The 16951-nt window shown below is 38.7% G+C and overlaps 1 protein-coding gene across 4 annotated transcripts in view; it reads right to left on the bottom strand.

Annotated features, from left to right (window-relative positions):
- Window positions 1-16951, bottom strand: part of ERP44 (endoplasmic reticulum protein 44) — a 72191-nt gene that overhangs the window by 13876 nt on the left and 41364 nt on the right. For all 4 annotated transcript variants that reach the window (XM_080669952.1, XM_080669953.1, XM_080669954.1 and 1 more), the window contains 6 exons: window positions 12642-12826; window positions 11276-11391; window positions 8533-8590; window positions 6851-6967; window positions 3166-3277; window positions 2136-2277 (listed from right to left, as the gene is read on the bottom strand). In XM_080669952.1, coding sequence (XP_080526078.1) covers window positions 2136-2277; window positions 3166-3277; window positions 6851-6967; window positions 8533-8590; window positions 11276-11391; window positions 12642-12826 — 730 coding nt within the window. The remainder of the gene's footprint in view (window positions 1-2135; window positions 2278-3165; window positions 3278-6850; window positions 6968-8532; window positions 8591-11275; window positions 11392-12641; window positions 12827-16951) is intronic.

Below are 16951 nucleotides of genomic sequence, written 5' to 3' on the forward strand. Positions count from 1 at the left end.
CTTCCTATTCCACCTACAAAATGTCTCTCTAGTTTTAATGCTACTGCCAGAATTTATTTAGGTAATTCATTCACTCAAGAATCACTTACTGGTTATCATCAACTGTCCTGGATTACTAAACAGTCTCTCCTAGATTGTACTTTGACCCCCTCTAATCTATTTTTTAGTTTGCATCCTGAATAATCTTTAAAAAATAATCCCCTCATTAAAACCCTTCATTGGCTCCTCGTAGTTTTCAAGACAATGTCAACTTCCACAGTACAGCTTATAAGGGCTTTCAGAAGCTAGCCCCTTGACCTGGTCCCTCCTCCTCCCTCCACTCACATTCAGCCAACAGACTCTGTACTTGTTTCTGCCAATGTGCCCTTTCTCCAAGCCTGATTCCGTCTCACCTCCATGTTAAACATCTATAGACCTGTAGGACTTACCTTAGGCATTATCTCCAGAAATCTTAGAACAGGTACCTCTCTGTTGAACTCTGTCAGGGTACTTATCACATCATAAAACAACTGCCTGTTATCCTACTTGTTTCCTTCCTCTACTTCACTGGGAGTTCTTTGAGGGCAGGGATCTAGTCTTAGTAAACTAAAAGATTGGTTTATGTTATAAAGTGACTGCCATATAGAAGACCTGGATAAATATTTAATGAGTTAATAGGCTAAATGGTATTCTTTTGAGTGGAGGTAAAGTAAAAACAACTAATGTTAGTACTTTATGGCTTAGAACACACTAATTTTTGTAACAATCTCATTGGGTAGGTTGTACCATCCATATTTTAAGTGTAAAGAAACAAGACCGAGAAGTTAACTGACTTGCCACAGGCAGGACTCAATTCTGGGCCTCCTACATGTTAGGACTGAGACTCTTCTATCAAACAACAACATCTCTATTGAAATATGTAACAGTGAGCAAGACAATTCACTCTGAAATAGGACTGCAAATCATCCTCTAAATGTGCTATTTAATCTTTGGACATAAAAAGGTAAATGAATTTTAAAAGAAAAGATCTAATTTGAATTAATACCATAGTATTGCTTAAATTTTTCATATATGAAGAAACATCTCCACTTTTACCATTGTATTTAAATTTCAGAAATTGATAAAAATTTATTATCTGTGGTAGTTACAAGATTGATGTTTATTAATACAACAAATAGCTGAGAATAGTCAGAAAGCTTCTCTGTTCTTTCAAAAGTTCATAGCTTTATGCTCTTAGAAATGCCTAGTCATAGCCATCTTCTGGGTCTTAAGTACCACTAGTGTGCTTGCTAGACACAGTCACACATAAGCAGCAATATTACCAATTTCCTTCAACCTGACGTAGAATTATATTCTGCTTACCTTGATGTGCAAAGACCAAACTCAATCAAAACTAATTTCTCAAAAATTTTCTTTCAGAGATTAATTTCCAAGCATTAGGATCACCTAATGCTGGCCCTTTGATAGGGATATAGCATAATTCTTATAATCAACTAGAGGCTCAGTGCATGAAATTCTTGCACGCCGAGGTGGGGGGGGGGGGGAGGTTGTGTCTCTCAGCCCAGCCTGCACCCTCTCCAATCTGGGACCCCTCTCACAATCCAGAACTGCTGACTCACCTGCCTGCCAGCCTGATAACCCCCTAACCGCTCGCCTGCCTGCTTGCCTGCCTGATTGCCCCTAACAGCTTCTACCTGCCTGCCTAATCACTCCCTAACCACTCCCCTGCTGGCCCGATTGCCCCCAACTGCCCTCCCCTGCCAGCCTGGTCACCCCTAACTGCCCTCCCCTACTGGCCTGGTCGCCCCTAAATTTCCTCCCCTGCAGGCCCAGTCACCCCCAACTGCCCTCCCCTGCTGGCCTGGTCCCCCCCAACTGCCCTCCCCTGCTGGCCTGATCGCCGACAACTGCCCTCCCCTGCCGGCCATCTTGTGGCGGCCATCTTGTGTGTTGGAGTGATGGTCAATTTGCCTATTACCTATTTATTATATAGGATTATTATACCACATTTCAGAGTGAAAAAATAACACCTTTTCTATCCAAATAATAAAGTATTAGTATTCCATCATAAGATTATTTAAAATATCCAAACAATTGTTTTCAGTTCATTTTTGAGACATATATCAATAATTAAAAATACCAAAATGAATACTTACAATATATCCTTGAAGTTTTCAAACACATACATATGCCGAAAACTGTCAATTGCTATTACAGGGCAATCTGCTGGGGTTTTCTGTATGTGCAGAAGAGGATGTCTAAATTTGTCACAGTCCGCATGTAAGAAGTTTATTGCACCTTTAAAAGAAAAAGAATTGGGAAAGGTAGATCAGAATTTTCTTGATTGTATTCTCATAAGATTGCAAATTCATAAAAAGTAACATACTAAAAAAAAACACACCAAAATGTGTTAGGGTAATATAGATCACAAAAACTAAAACCTAAATATTGCAACACTGAAAGGAAGTAGGATTTGAGCTCTCACAAATTATCTGAGCTCAACCTGTACTCAAATGCTATAGTGAATTTTTCATTTTTCTTGCATGGGTGCTCCTCTGCTCTGCAGATTACCCAGGTCTGGGGAGCAAGTTCCTAAAACTGACATATAAACAGTCTTCCCGGGGCTATCTTCATATGTCATTAATGAAGATAGCTTCCAGTCCCTACTGGTTGATTTTCAATCTAATTGAACTCCCAAAATATTTACTAAGTCAATAATAAGGGTATAGCTCTCTATACAATGCCTTCAGTTTATTATGCTTGATTTTCTTCTCTAACTACAAAGGGAAAGTTGGTCAGACCTTAAATTGTTTTTGATGCTTTGGAGAAGCCCACAGAGAACACACTTTCTTTCATTTAGAAATAAACATTAACCAGACTCTGTAAGTTATCTTAGCAATATGTCTGAGACTGTCTCTATTAGAAAGGGAACAGGCAAGTATCAACGTGCTAAAAGAAAGTGCCTAAAACTAACTGTGTCCACCTATGATCCCACTTTCCATGCTATTTGATTTAGGGAGTTAAAACAGCCATGGTTTATTTTAAAAAGCCACTGCTTCGTATTGTCTCTCTACTAATGCCTCCTACCCCATGTTTACATGTAAATTCTGAGGCTGTAATGGGGACAAGGGTTGGGGAGAAAGAAACAAAGAGAAAAGATGAAAATAAACACCTTCATCTGTCTACCTTTTTCACTTATTAATTGTCGGGCTACTTCATTCTGGAATATTTCTAAACTTTCTGTATCTTCTTTCATGTGGAAGAGTATTAGAAAAGGCAGTCCTTCTTCTGTCAATTCCTGTGAAGAGAAGTATTCAATGAGAATTATCAGGCCTCTCCACTTGTAGCTGTTTTCTAAGTAGGAACAATTTAGAAACTCAACCCAACATGCAACAATTGCAACATCTCAGGGAAAAAATAAGACCCAATGGTGTAATTAAACATTAGCCTTATTGGAGAAGTCCAAAGACATTTCCTGCACCTGAAGTACCTGGGCACTCAGAGGACCCACTCATCCTGCTCACTTGCAGGAATTGACATGCCTTAAAGCAGTGGTCGGCAAACTGCGGCTCGCGAGCCGCGGTTTGCCGCTCTGTTGACTAATGAGTTTGCTGACCACTGCCTTAAAGTAATCACTGGGCTGCGCTGTTAGCTAGTATTGGGTGAAGCCCTGGCATTTGATAAATGAGTTGACCAAGGGAGAAACTGCTGGTCTTTATCCACCCTTAATTTTAGGGTGGAGTAGACATGTTTTCCCCTACAGACTTTAGGGTGGGGTAAACGGTCTTCACAGATAACACTGAAAAACTGAATGTACCAGCAGTAAATAAATCTGATTTTGCACACTTACGTTCATTTTAAGGTGTATGCAAAAACTTAGATGAGCTGAAAAGTGTTTGATTCAGAGCAAATAACAAAACTCCCATAGCACAGCCAGTTTTCAACCACTATACAATTTTCAACATTAAAAAATACCCACCACTATATATGTGTGTGTTTATATACCTTGTGGATATACATACACAAAAGCATCTTGAAAATTATAACGTGCTTTAAATTTTTTATTATTATTATTGGAGGATAATATGAGAAATGTGATGACAGATTTTAATCATTTATTCTAACAAATGCTAAGTTCTGACTCATAAGGATAAGTCCAGAATGGCCTAATAAAATTATTTCCATCAACTATCCTTTCGTGTGTGTCTCTGTAATTTAGAAAGTGCCTCAGCAGAAAGCTCAAATGTCCTATACTTTATAAAAACTAAAACTGAATCTGGAACATATCTTATAGGACAAGAGTTTTCTTCTGGTTCCTAGTTCCATGTTAAAGCCTGTTACACTCATGCACAGAATAAAGTATAAAGTTTCTTGTCACATTTCCTTTTTTAAAAACTGAGATATAACTCATATGCCACCAAATTCACCATTTTAATGTGTTCAACTTGGTGGATTTTATTATATTTACAAGGTCTGCAAACATCAACACTACCTAATTCCACATCATTTTAATCACTCCAGAAAGGAACCCCATACTCATTAGCAGTCACTCCCACCTTTCCTCCCCCCAGCTCCTGGCATTACACTGATCTTCTGCAAGCTGATTTAACGTTTCCTCTTCCCCACTCTTTATCTCTTGGGCTCACACTTTTCTTTCCCTCACACATTGCTACTTTTCCACATGGTCTATCTTTGGACTTCTCTGCTCCAGCTTGGCACCTTCGACTAGTTCTACAATCTCAATCAGCACTTCTAATTGGTCCCTTTTCTCTATCTCTCCATGCCCAGTTCCAGTTCAGAATCCAAGTCTAGATTTCCAACTTCCTGTGTAATATCTCCATTACAACGTCTAACCAATCTTCAGCACTCAATGTTAATGCACAGCTTCCTCTTTTACTTCCCTATTTCCATTAGTATTTCTGCTCCTCTTTTAGCCCTTTCATTTCAGGACTGAAGCCTTGTCTAGAAAACCATCCCTGATTCTGCCCCACTTCTGCCCAAAGTGGAAATGAATTCTCTTCCTGAATTCCCAGAACATTTTCCCAGTGCCTCTCAGGTAGCCTGGGGCATGTCTTTATGTTACATTATCTATATATGTGAACCACTGGACTGAACCCCTTAAACACAGAGAATCTTATTTCACTTCTCTTTTGCTCATAGATTTTTATACACAAAAATGCTCAATGAACCTATGACATGAGGACACAATGTTTCTGAATAAATATAATTGGGAAAGGAGACTCAACAGTCACATTTTAGAAAATGTAAAAGCTAGAAAGTTAAAAGTAAAAAAAATATAACGTACTAGTATTACTTTATTAAACCAAAGTATGGATGAACTAACAACTATTAGGAGAAAAGTAATAAGTAGATTAATAGTTTGAAAAAAATCTTTTTGCTAAACTAATTTACATACAGTAACATAGCAGTTGGTAGTTTATGCTGCTTGATTTTTTTAAGTTTCCCATGTCCACATCAACACATTCTCTCCAGAGCAGGCATTAAAAGACTCAGGGGAGGGACAGCAAAACAACCAGGTTCAGACATTTCCCCACTGTCAGGTGTGGGGAACATCTAGCCCGGGCCGTATAAGGCCTGATAAATCATTTGGTCTGGCACTGCTATGGCAATCGCAGGCGGAACTTGAATTTCAATAAATCTAGGAGCTTTTTTCATAGCAACATAAATTTATATTAAGTGAATTATATTAAGCAAATGATGTTATAAATATCCAAATGGCCCTTGGCAGTAAAAAGGTTCCCCACCCTGGAAATGATTGAGGGGTAGTTGGAACTTCTGTATTACTATTTAAGATTTTCCAGTCTATACCTTTAAACTCTATTTTTCAAACTATTCCTGCCAAAGCAGGTGAATAATTGTGACAAGTTACTAAATCTTTTTGAGCCTCTGAGGACTAACTGAGCCAATACAATAAAAATGTAAGTAATTCAACCAAGCATACCTGAAGCCTAGAGAACTGAGAAAAGTAGCAGCGATGTTCATTTGATAGATAAGCTAAGAAAGAACACAAGCAAGCAAGCTTTAATGGATCACAACCACACTTATTTATGCATTGTCTGAGGCTGCGTTTGTGCCACAACTGCGAAGTTGAGTTGTTTCGACAGAGACTGTATGAAGTGCAAAACTTAAAATACTTAACATCTGATTCCTTTACAGAATTGTCATCTTCTGACTAGATGGTGATTAGGTGGGTGTGTTTTACTATGTGATAATGTTTTCTAAAAATTGCATTATTAGATTGGGTTTTAAACATGGAGTGAAATGAAAAGAAAAATATATTTTGAGCACAGTGAAGAATAGAGAGAGGTATCTCACACACCGAGCCCTTTGTACAAGCTCCTCGATCTCTGAGTTTTGTGTTTTGTTTTTGTAAGTTTGCTTTATTTCAGACACATGGAATCACTGAGGTCAATTACATGATAACTGATAATTGTTTTTCATTACTTCATTCTTTTAGTATAGAAAGCAATCAGAACAACCTTTAGATGGCAAAGAATTATTCACACTATATAACTGTAACTATGCTGCTAAAGGATACCCCTAAACAAGAATCTTCCAACAGAGATGGTTATCAGAATCCTGAAGCATTTTCAAGACTGTAATGACCCACTGACATTGCAGGAAATGCAACAGAGGAGTCCTGGGATGGCCCGGGTGAGAGCCACTGGCCTGTATTACAGAAACAGTTATGATGTCATTATGTTTAACTGTATGATTTTTATTACAGGTAAGTATGTGATAAAATAGTAAGAGTGGACAAAGTTAAAATAGTAAGAGTGGACAAAGTTTGCTTTTTCAGAAATCTGAATTAAAAAATTAAAAATAACGACCCACATTAGAAAGTTCATACCTCTCCATTTTCAAATGTTATTTCTCGGACAAGAGGAACACATTTATCTTGAATCCAATTGTAAATCCCATCAAAATTTGTCATAGAGCCCAAGTATACCATATCTGGAGCAGAATGCTGTTACAAAAACAGAGAAAAATATTGTATTAAACAAATCTAACCTGTGTTAGCAAAAATGCATCTTTAGAGCCATCTATATGAGCCCAGAAAATCTATAAGGGATACAAAAGCAAAAAACATGGAATTTCTGAGAAACAGGGCTATAAATAGTAAAAAGCTGATAATATTGTGATTATTCACCCTGTGATGCCTAAGTCTTCTGCTTTTCCTTGGATTTGGGCTAATTAACTGTTTATCAGTATCTTCACCAATGGCAGGCAGGCATTGTGAAAAAGTTATTAAAAAAATTAAGTTATCTAAGAGTTGAAGATATTAGAAGAAAATCTGGAGACTTCTAGTGAAAAATACAAGACACTATATAAATCTAAGGCATGGCTATCTCTAATATTAATTGTCTATAGTATCTACTTCCATATAGACTCAAAATCAATATTTATGAAGTACCTAAAATGATGGTAAGAATAACAGCCAACATTATCTGAGTAAACTTGCCATGTCCAAACACTGTTCTGAGTACAGTCAAACCTTGATATAACAGACAAATTCAGGCAAAGGGCTGTCCGTTAAAGCTGAAAGTCCATTATATAATAAAGTAGGTTTTCCGAATGGGTATGTCAAAACACTGACAAATTAGTTTATCTGTTTTTACTTATGTAGACAGGTTTGTGTATTTAAAATTAAGTATGTATGAAAAGTTTAATTTCACAGAAAAGTTTTCTATATGTATTATTGTAATTTTTAAATTTATACTGAATTGGTCTAGTAAATGCTAACGTTTGCCAGTCACTGCGAGTAAATAAATGCACATGGCTGGGGTGTGGCTTAGTGCACAGTGGAACACTGGCCAGCACTTGTTAAAACTGCTGCAGAAAGTCACATCAGGTGAAAACAGAACCAATTACCAAGTGCGATACAGTGTGATCGTGTGCTAATGTTTATGAGAGGTGACTTTTAGATTTAAATATGTAAACTATAGTTGTAGATATACGAATCGGAAATTTTGTCCATTAAATCAAGGTCTGCAAAATGGAGGGTTCACTGTGCCTTATACATGTTGACTCATTTAATTCCTGAAGTATCCCCTAAAGCAGGACCATTATTATCATGGCTGCTTTTACTAATGAACAACTGAAGCACAGAGAAACTAAGAAACTTCCTCAGAGTTATACACCTAGGAAAGTGGCAGATTTCACATTACGACTCAGCCTCACTCCAGAGCCCATGCTCTTCACAACCAAACTACACGGTGAGACACTCTACTGGATTCTAGAGAAGGGCACACTATGTAAGCTACTCCTAAAGACATGCGCTTGCAAAAAAAACAGGCAAATACTTATCTGAATTCAGAATAGAAAATGAGCTTTCTAAACAAAAATCTCATTCATTGACTACATAAACATTAAAAACTTCAGTGTGTCAAAACAGTGCAAACATTAAAATGAAAATTATAAATTTGAAAATATAGATTCTATTTTTTGTTATGTGTGAAAAATTGCAATGACAAACAATTTATGAATTTAATTTATATTTAAAATTATATACACTACAAAAAAGCAACTTACCCCTGGTGGTTTGTAGATTATATTATCTCCACTATATCTTTCTGGTTTTGAAACAGTCCTAATAGGAAGAGAGAAGTAGTACTAATAAGTTTTAAGAAAAATAATAGCAGTAATTCACCTGAATGAAGCAGAATTAGCTAGCTGTTGTGCAATGTATGAATTATCTATATAAAACATATACTTATCCATCATCTTTCCTACTTATGACTATGCAGTATACAACTAAAGCATATATTTTTAAAATTTAGTGAACAAAAATTTAGTGCAAGGCAGACTTTTTAAAGGGAAATTTTAGTTTCCTGCTTTTGTGACTCAGTATTTTATAAGTTTGGATTGGTAGTTTTAGCACTAAGATACTATTTTTTTTTAAAAATATGTCTTTATTGATTTCAGAGAGGAAGGGAGAGGGATAGAGAGTTAGAAACATCGATGAGAGAGAAACATCAATCAGCTGCCTCCTGCACACCCCCACTGGGGATGTGCCCGCAACCAAGGTACATGCCCTTGACCGGAATCGAACCTGGGACTCTTCAGTCCACAGGCCTGACGCTCTATCCACTGAGCAAAAACTGGCCAGGGCTAAGATGCTATTTTTAAACCTAGACTGTAACCACTAACTGGGATCAAGGTCATTGATGTGGTCCCATAGACCAATCAAGAAACACATTATTTGAGGAAAACCAAGATGGCGGCATAGGTAAACACCTAAACTGCTGCCTCGCACAACAATTTCAAAACTACAACTAAAAGACAAAACGGACATCATCCAGAACCACAAGAAAGCTGGCTGAGTGGAAATTCTATAACTAGAAGGAAAGAGAAAAGCACACTGAGACTCAGAGGAACTGCAAAAGGCAGAGGTACAGAGATGCGCACGCGGAGAGGGCGGGCAACTGAGTACGCGGCTGGCTTTCTCAAGCGGGAGGGAGACAAAAGCTCCCAACTGCGGTGAACTCCAGTTCCGGGCGAGACTCTGGGGACCCAGACTCATTCGGGGAGAAACTGGACTGTCTAGCAGCGGGCGAAACTCGAGGGCGGCTTTCTCTCAGAAGTGCTTGCAGCGATTACCGCAGGACACTGAGACCCAGGGGCCTCTTAAGGCAGGGCTGACGGGAAGCCAAGGCTGTCTGCTCCGCCCTGAGACTCCGCCCCATCCAAGCTGAGCACAGAGGCTTTTGCAAGTCTTGTCTCATAAGGGTGTCTCCAGCACAGAAGTTCTCCCAGTGTAGACACAGCTGATCCTCACAGCCAATTGGCCTGGAGGTCAATTTCTCCCAGTGAGACCACACAACAATCAAGGCTTAACTACAACAAGACTATGCACACAGTCCACAAAGGGGTGCACCAAGTGTGTCCACCTCAGGTAACTGGGGAGGCTGAGTCACTGGGCCCTATAGGACACCTAGCACACAAAGCCACTCTATCAACTCAGGGAAGCAGCCAAAATGCAGAGACAAAGAAACATCACAAATGAAAGAAATGGAGGAAAGCAAACGACTGGATATAAAGTTCAAAACCACGGTTATAAGGTTTTCAAGAATTTTCTAGAAAAGGCCGATAAATTTAGTGAGACCCTCGAGGATATGAAAAAGGACCAACTAGAAATTAAGCATACACTGATTAAAATAAAAAATAATATACAGAGATTCAACAGCAGACAAGAGGATCGCAAGAATCAAGTCAAAGATTTGAAATATGAAGCAGCAAAAAACACTCAATCGGAAAAGCAAAAAGCAAAAAGAATCCAAAAATATGAAGATAATGTAAGGAGTCTCTGGGACAACTTCAAGCGTACCAACATCCGAATTATGGGGGTGCCAGAAGAAGAGAGAGAGCAAGAGACTGAAAACCTATTTGAAGAAATAATGACCCAAAACTTCCCCCACCTGGTGAAAGAAATAGACTTACAAGTCCAGGAAGCGCACAGAACCTTAAACAAAAGGAATCCAAAGAGGACCACACCAACACATCATAATTAAAATGCCAAGAGCAAAAGACAAAGAGAGAATATTAAAAGCAGCAAGAGAAAAACAGTTAGTTACCTACAAGGGAGCACCCATACAATTGTCAGCTGATTTATCAACAGAAACTATGCAGGCCAGACGGGAGTGGCAAGAAATATTCAAAGTGATGAATAGCAAGAACCTACAACCAAGATTACTCTACCCAGCAAAGCTATCATTCAGAATTGAAGGTCAGATAAAGAGCTTCACAGATAAGAAAAAGCTAAAGGAGTTCATCACCACCAAACCAGTATTACATGAAATGCTGAAAGGTATTCTTTAAGAAAAAGAAGAAGAAGAAAAAGGTAAAGATAAAAATTATGAACAACAAATACATATCTATAAACAAGTGAATCTAAAAATCAAGTGAATAAAAAATCTGATGAACAGAATAAACTGGTGAATATAATAGAATCAGGGGCATAGAAAGGGAGTGGACTGACAATTCTCGGGGGGAAAGGGGTGTGGGGGTGGGGGAAGAGACTGAACAAAAATCATACACCTATGGATGAGAACAGTGGGAGGGTAAGGGCAGAGGGGGGGTGGGAACCAGGTGGAGGGGTGCTATGGGGGGAAAAAAGAGGAACAACTGTAATAATCTGAACAATAAAGATTTATTAGAAACAAACAAAAAAGAAACACATTATTTGCTTGTAAGTCAGACTCATCCATGAATTTTCTACTTTTTACTTTTAACATCTGAGCCAAACTGACGACACACTCTCAACCAACATACTTACCCAAATGCAGAAAAGAAGGCACAATCATCGTGCAAAATATTCGCTACTTTTTGAAAAACTCTATAGTGTTCTGAATCCATCTGCTCAAAATAGCCAATGATATTTCTTTTGCTGCGCTGTAAAATAATGTAATTATTTTACAAACATATGCAGTTCTATAAACATGTTATTTCATTTACCCAGCTTGTTCAATTATCTCCAAATGAAGTATGACTATAAATACACATTTGACTTAACACCTAGTCCAAAACTATTAAAGATTACATTGGTCTGAAAGCAATCTTAACTTTAGTCTAATGTAATTATGAGCATTTCCTTCTAGCATTTTATGTTAAAATTTCAGTAAGTAGATAATTATATGACAGTCTTTTCCTAATTAAGGTGACTAATTGTAAAATATTTTAAACTAGTACATCAATTCATAACATGTGAATGACTGTAGGTAGAGACTCCCCCATGGGTCTCTCACACTGCTACACAAACTGCAAAATCCCGACCACTCTTTACCTGGACCATTTCTCAGGGTTGTGTTTGCAGCTAACAACGCTGAGGTATGAGGTAATGTCTCCCTCCGGGACAGAGAGCTGGCTTACTACTAGCACCAACATGGGCATTTTCGGAGCCCAGAGTGCTGCTATAACACAACCTACTGTACACATAGGCATCTAACTGGGCGCTCTGTGTCACCTCCATAAGACTTGAGGGTCAAAGAAACAAATGCAAACATGTTCACACTGGTGGCTGTAATGTGAGCAATAAAGTCCTTTGTTATTGACCCATAAGCCTTGTCTTTTGACATCCATGAAACTACAATTGCTTAATGTATCAGCTTTTAAGTAGGATACAAAAATAAAATCTCAAACCTGACAATGACAATCTACAGCCCAAACACAATTGTTTTTATTTTATTAAACACTACTTAGTGTACAAAGAAAAGAGTTTGCTAAGCTTATTATTAAAAGGGGCTATTTTAGAGGACACTAAAACACATAACAAAGAGCTGATATGGGAGTAATCAGAGCAGACACCCGGAGGATCTCCACCAAGGAAAACATGGTAGTTCGGTTGTGCAGGCCTGCCATTAGCATCTATTTCTTCATAATTCAGGCTACCCTTTGACCTCAATAATTCAAATTAGTGCAATTTTATTGTATGATATACATTTTACCCAAAGGGTCAATAAAACATTAGCATTTCCCTTGAGAAATAATTGAAGAAAAACTCAATTTGCTAAAAGTATGTATATGTGAAATCCATTGCAATTAACTACTATAAGAAAATGTACAGATTCTTTGATTGCATGAGAATTTGTTTACATTAATTAAACAAGCAATGTTCTTTGATCCAGCAAAAGTTAACAACTTACATCAAGAGTGGTGATTTCTACTAAGTCATGCAGTTCTTGAACAGGATCACTTTTTTGTTGCCTGATGTAATCTGCAAGTGCTTTCACTGACCGCTGACCCCTGTATTCTCTCTTCATCATCATCCCATTACGAAACAATTTGAGGGTCGGGTATTTGCTTATCCTATATCTCTGGGCTATATCAGCTAAAAGAATGAAAAGAAAAAAAAATTAACTCTTGTACTTGATCTGGGTAAGCCCATTAGCCAAACAGCCTAAATTCTTACAGTGACTTAGTGAAGACATTTTGGTTCAATAGTTATTTTTCAGTGTTAGAGAAAAAATATTAATCATGATGCATTTCTACTGGGTAAGAAGGCAAGATCTGGACATGTGTTACCAGGTTTAAATCCTACATTTGCTATTTACTGGCTCTTTGAACTTGTAACTCAAATCAACTATCTATGCCTTAGTTTCTCATCTGTTAAGTAAGAACAATAATTTCTACCACACAGGATTGTTTTAAGGACTAAATAAGATAATACAAGTGCATGACACAGTAAACTCTAAATAACTGTTAGTAAACATTATCATAAATATATTCCAGAAAGGAATTAGAATGCACAAAATGCCAATTTTGAAGATATGCAAATTTTATGTAAACTAATAAAACCCAAAACTCAGCAGTATACACACACAGACACAAAATAATAATAAGCCCTTTATTATGACCTATAGATATAATCTCAGAAAATGAAAATAAGAACTTAAATCAAGATGTATGCTGATGTCATTTTTTTAGGAATCTAATTACTAAGATGACTTATGTCATGTATGAAATTGATAAAAGATGCATTAAATTTTTTGAATAAAGGTGACCTGGGAGAGCACTGAAGTGGTCTAAAACAGGTGAAATTCTTTTTCTTAACTGAGCAAAAATAAAGGCAAAATTCTAAAATGGTGACACAAAACACCAGGAAAAGTGTCTAACCCTCCTTCATTTCTAGTTGTTGTAAAACAGAAACAAAACACAACAAACAGAATGGCAAAAAAAATTTGTGTTGACCACTTTAATTTTCTAGGAGATTTGTTGGTAGAAACAGCTATAGAGGGAGACTAGTAAGGAAGCTACTGCAATGGTCCTGGCAGAAGTAACAAGAAGTCTGTCTACAAACTTAAACACGGCAACCCTTTAGGTTGTCTTAAAATTCTACTTACGGATAGAAAAAGATTAAATAACACTTGGAAACTACAGGGGAGCAGAGGCTTGCTTAATACTCAAATGACATCACGTACAGCAGGTGTGCTGCACAATTATGTGGCTGTTAATTATTAAAAAGCAAAAGCCTTAAAATTACATTGATCAATAATCTCAGACATAAAGGCGACTTCTTACAAGCTTTGGTCAAAAGTGATTTTAAGATAATTACAATGTGACATTTTAACAATATAACAAAGAATGACTTAAGGGGTATAATAATTTTTTTTTATTAACTGGATAGATCAAATGTTAAAATGGATGTCAAAGGAATTAAAATTACAGAAGGTTAATAGCTTGCTGATTGGAAAATTAGCATGTACTTTTGCTTCAATGGTCACTTCTCCTTGATGGGTTCTGCCTGCCTGCCTACCTCAGCCATGCCCAGCAGGGTTCCAAATGGGGAAACTGCCTCAAGCTCTTGTCTCAGCAGTGTCCACCCTGTCATGACTATCCATGGCAGACAGTACAAAGCGGCAAGAGGTTTCAACAGATAGGTCTTACTGTTCTTTTGATTCCAGCATGAGAACCACTGCTACCTATGTATCGTTTTTCATTCCCAAGCCATGCCTTCCCCCTCAATGAGGAGAAAAAACAAAAAATAAAAACACAACAACAAACTAAACCCTAAAAGAAAATATTATAGAGAAAGCCAGGATGCTTATTCAGGACTCAGGTTAAGTCTACACATCCAAGTTCTGTTTTATGCACATGAATTCTTTACCGTATCTTTTTTTATTCTTTTTTTAAACTTAATTTATTGAAATATATTTAACATGTAACACTGTGCAAGTTTATGGTGTAAAACATGTTGGTTTGATACATTTATATATTGCAGTATTGCAATATGATTGTCACTGTAGCATTAGTTAGCATCTCTATCACTTCACATAACTGACATTTCTTCTTTTGTGGTGGGGAATAATTAAGATCCAGTCTCTTGGCAAGTTTGATGTGTTGTTTTTTTTTTTTTAATTTTTATTGATTTTAGAGAGGGAGGGAGAGGGAGAGAGAGAGAGAAACATCAATGATGGGAGAGAATCATTGATCGGCTGCCTCCTGCACACCCCCTACTGGGGATCAAGCTCACAACCTGGCCATGTGCCTTTGACTGAAATCAAACCTGGGACCCTTCAGTCTGCAGGCCGATGCTCTATCCACTGAGCCAAACCAGCTAGGCCAAGTTTGATGTTTTTAATACAAATTGTTGTCTATAATTATTTTATTATTCTTAATGCCTCATTTATGCACAGCTCTTATAAAGCTTCTCAATTTACAATGTGGAAGGTTAAAGATAGCGCTGGAAAGAAGACAGGTAAGAGTAACTCGGATATTTGGGAGCAAGACCTTGCCTAATTCAAGGAAAATTACAAACTACTCTCCTAAAAATGCTAGGAGTTCTGCACTGACCAGCAAATCATTTATGAATGTCCCTTGCCATACAGCCTATAGCCACTGGAGGTCAGCAGAGAACCCAGTCTCACCAGGGGCAGATGATGGAACTTGCTGCACTTAAAGCAGCATGACCACCACTAGGGAGAGTGATGAATTCTCCCAAACTCCCCAAATGAGAAGCCAGAAGAAGATGAGATAAAGTGAGATGATCCACAGCTGAAGCAAGGATAAGTTTTAACTGTGTGCATATGTAGAAATTTTGGAAAACAAAGAGAATTACAAAGAAGAAAAGAAGAAGCATTTGTAATCCAACCACCACTGGGGAAAGCAACTATTAATGTTTTGGTTATATTTTGCTAACTTTGAATAAAAGTTGCTTAACCAGCAGTGACCTTTCAATTGAGAAAGAAATAAACTGAGATTAGTCAAATAATAAAATGCCAGCATCAATACTTGCAGAATGGATATATGGATATCAGCAGCTTGGAAGAAAATCCTAGAAAGAGTAACATTCTTTAATCAAGGGTATTACCAACACTCTTAATGGCACAGAAGCTGATATCCTATCTAATAAAAGAGTAATATGCAAATCGACTGTACCACCTCTGCTACACCCACAAGCCACGCCCACCAGCCAATCAGGAGGGAATATGCAAATAAACCCAACCAAGATGGCTGCAGCCACAGAGAGCAGGAGGGAGGCTTGGGTTTCCCTGGCAATGGAGAAAGCCAAGTTCCGCCTGCTCTTGCTGGCCCAGGCCTCCACTCATTGCTACAAAGTTTCAATTATAGAAGACAAATCCCAACAGATATGGTGGCAGCCACGGAGCTGGAGAGAGCAGGAGGCTAGGGTTGCCTGTGGCGATGGAGGAAGCCAAGGTTCTGCAGCCCTGGCCTGCTTTGGCCTCCGCTTAAGGCTACAAAGTTTCAATTATAGAAGATACATAAATCCCAACAGAAATGGCTGCCGCCACAGAGCGAGCAGAAGGCTTGGCTCCATTCCAGGCTACAAAGTTTCAATTGTAGAAGATAAATAAATCTCAGATCCCAGGGCCTCTGCTTGGGTCACTGGGGGCATGGCTGGCCTGAAAACCACCACAGGCCCCTCGCCCAGGCCGCCCCACACACCAAGGGAAGCCCCACCCTGATCCGGGACACCCTTCAGGGCAAACCAGCTGGCCCCCACCCGTGCACCAGGCCTCTATCCTATCTAATAAAAGAGTAATATGCAGATTGACCATTACTCCAACACACAAGATGGTTGCCTCCATGTGATCAAAGATCCTGCCCCCATGTGGACACAAGATGGCCACCACAAGATGGCCAGCAGGGGAGGGCAGTTGGGAGGGACCAGGCCTGCAAGGGAGTGCAGTTGTGGGCTGTCAGGCCAGCAGGGGAGGGCAGTTGGGAGGGACCAGGTCTGCAAGGGAGGGCAGTTTGGGGTGATCAAGCCTGCTGGGGAGAGCAGTTAGGCATCAATCAGGCTGGCAGGGGAGTGGTTAGGGGGTGATCAGGTTGGCAGGCAGAAGCGGTTAGGGGCAATCAGGAAGGCAGGCAGGCAAGCAGTTGGGAGCCAGCAGTCCTGGATTGTGAGAGGGATGTCCGACCACCCACTGGGATCGGGCCTAAATGGGCAGTCAGACATCCCTCAAGGGGTCCCAGATTGGAGAGAGTGCAG

This window comes from Plecotus auritus, assembly GCF_963455305.1.
Source record: "Plecotus auritus genome assembly, chromosome: 5".
In the NCBI taxonomy this organism is placed as follows: domain Eukaryota; kingdom Metazoa; phylum Chordata; class Mammalia; order Chiroptera; family Vespertilionidae; genus Plecotus; species Plecotus auritus.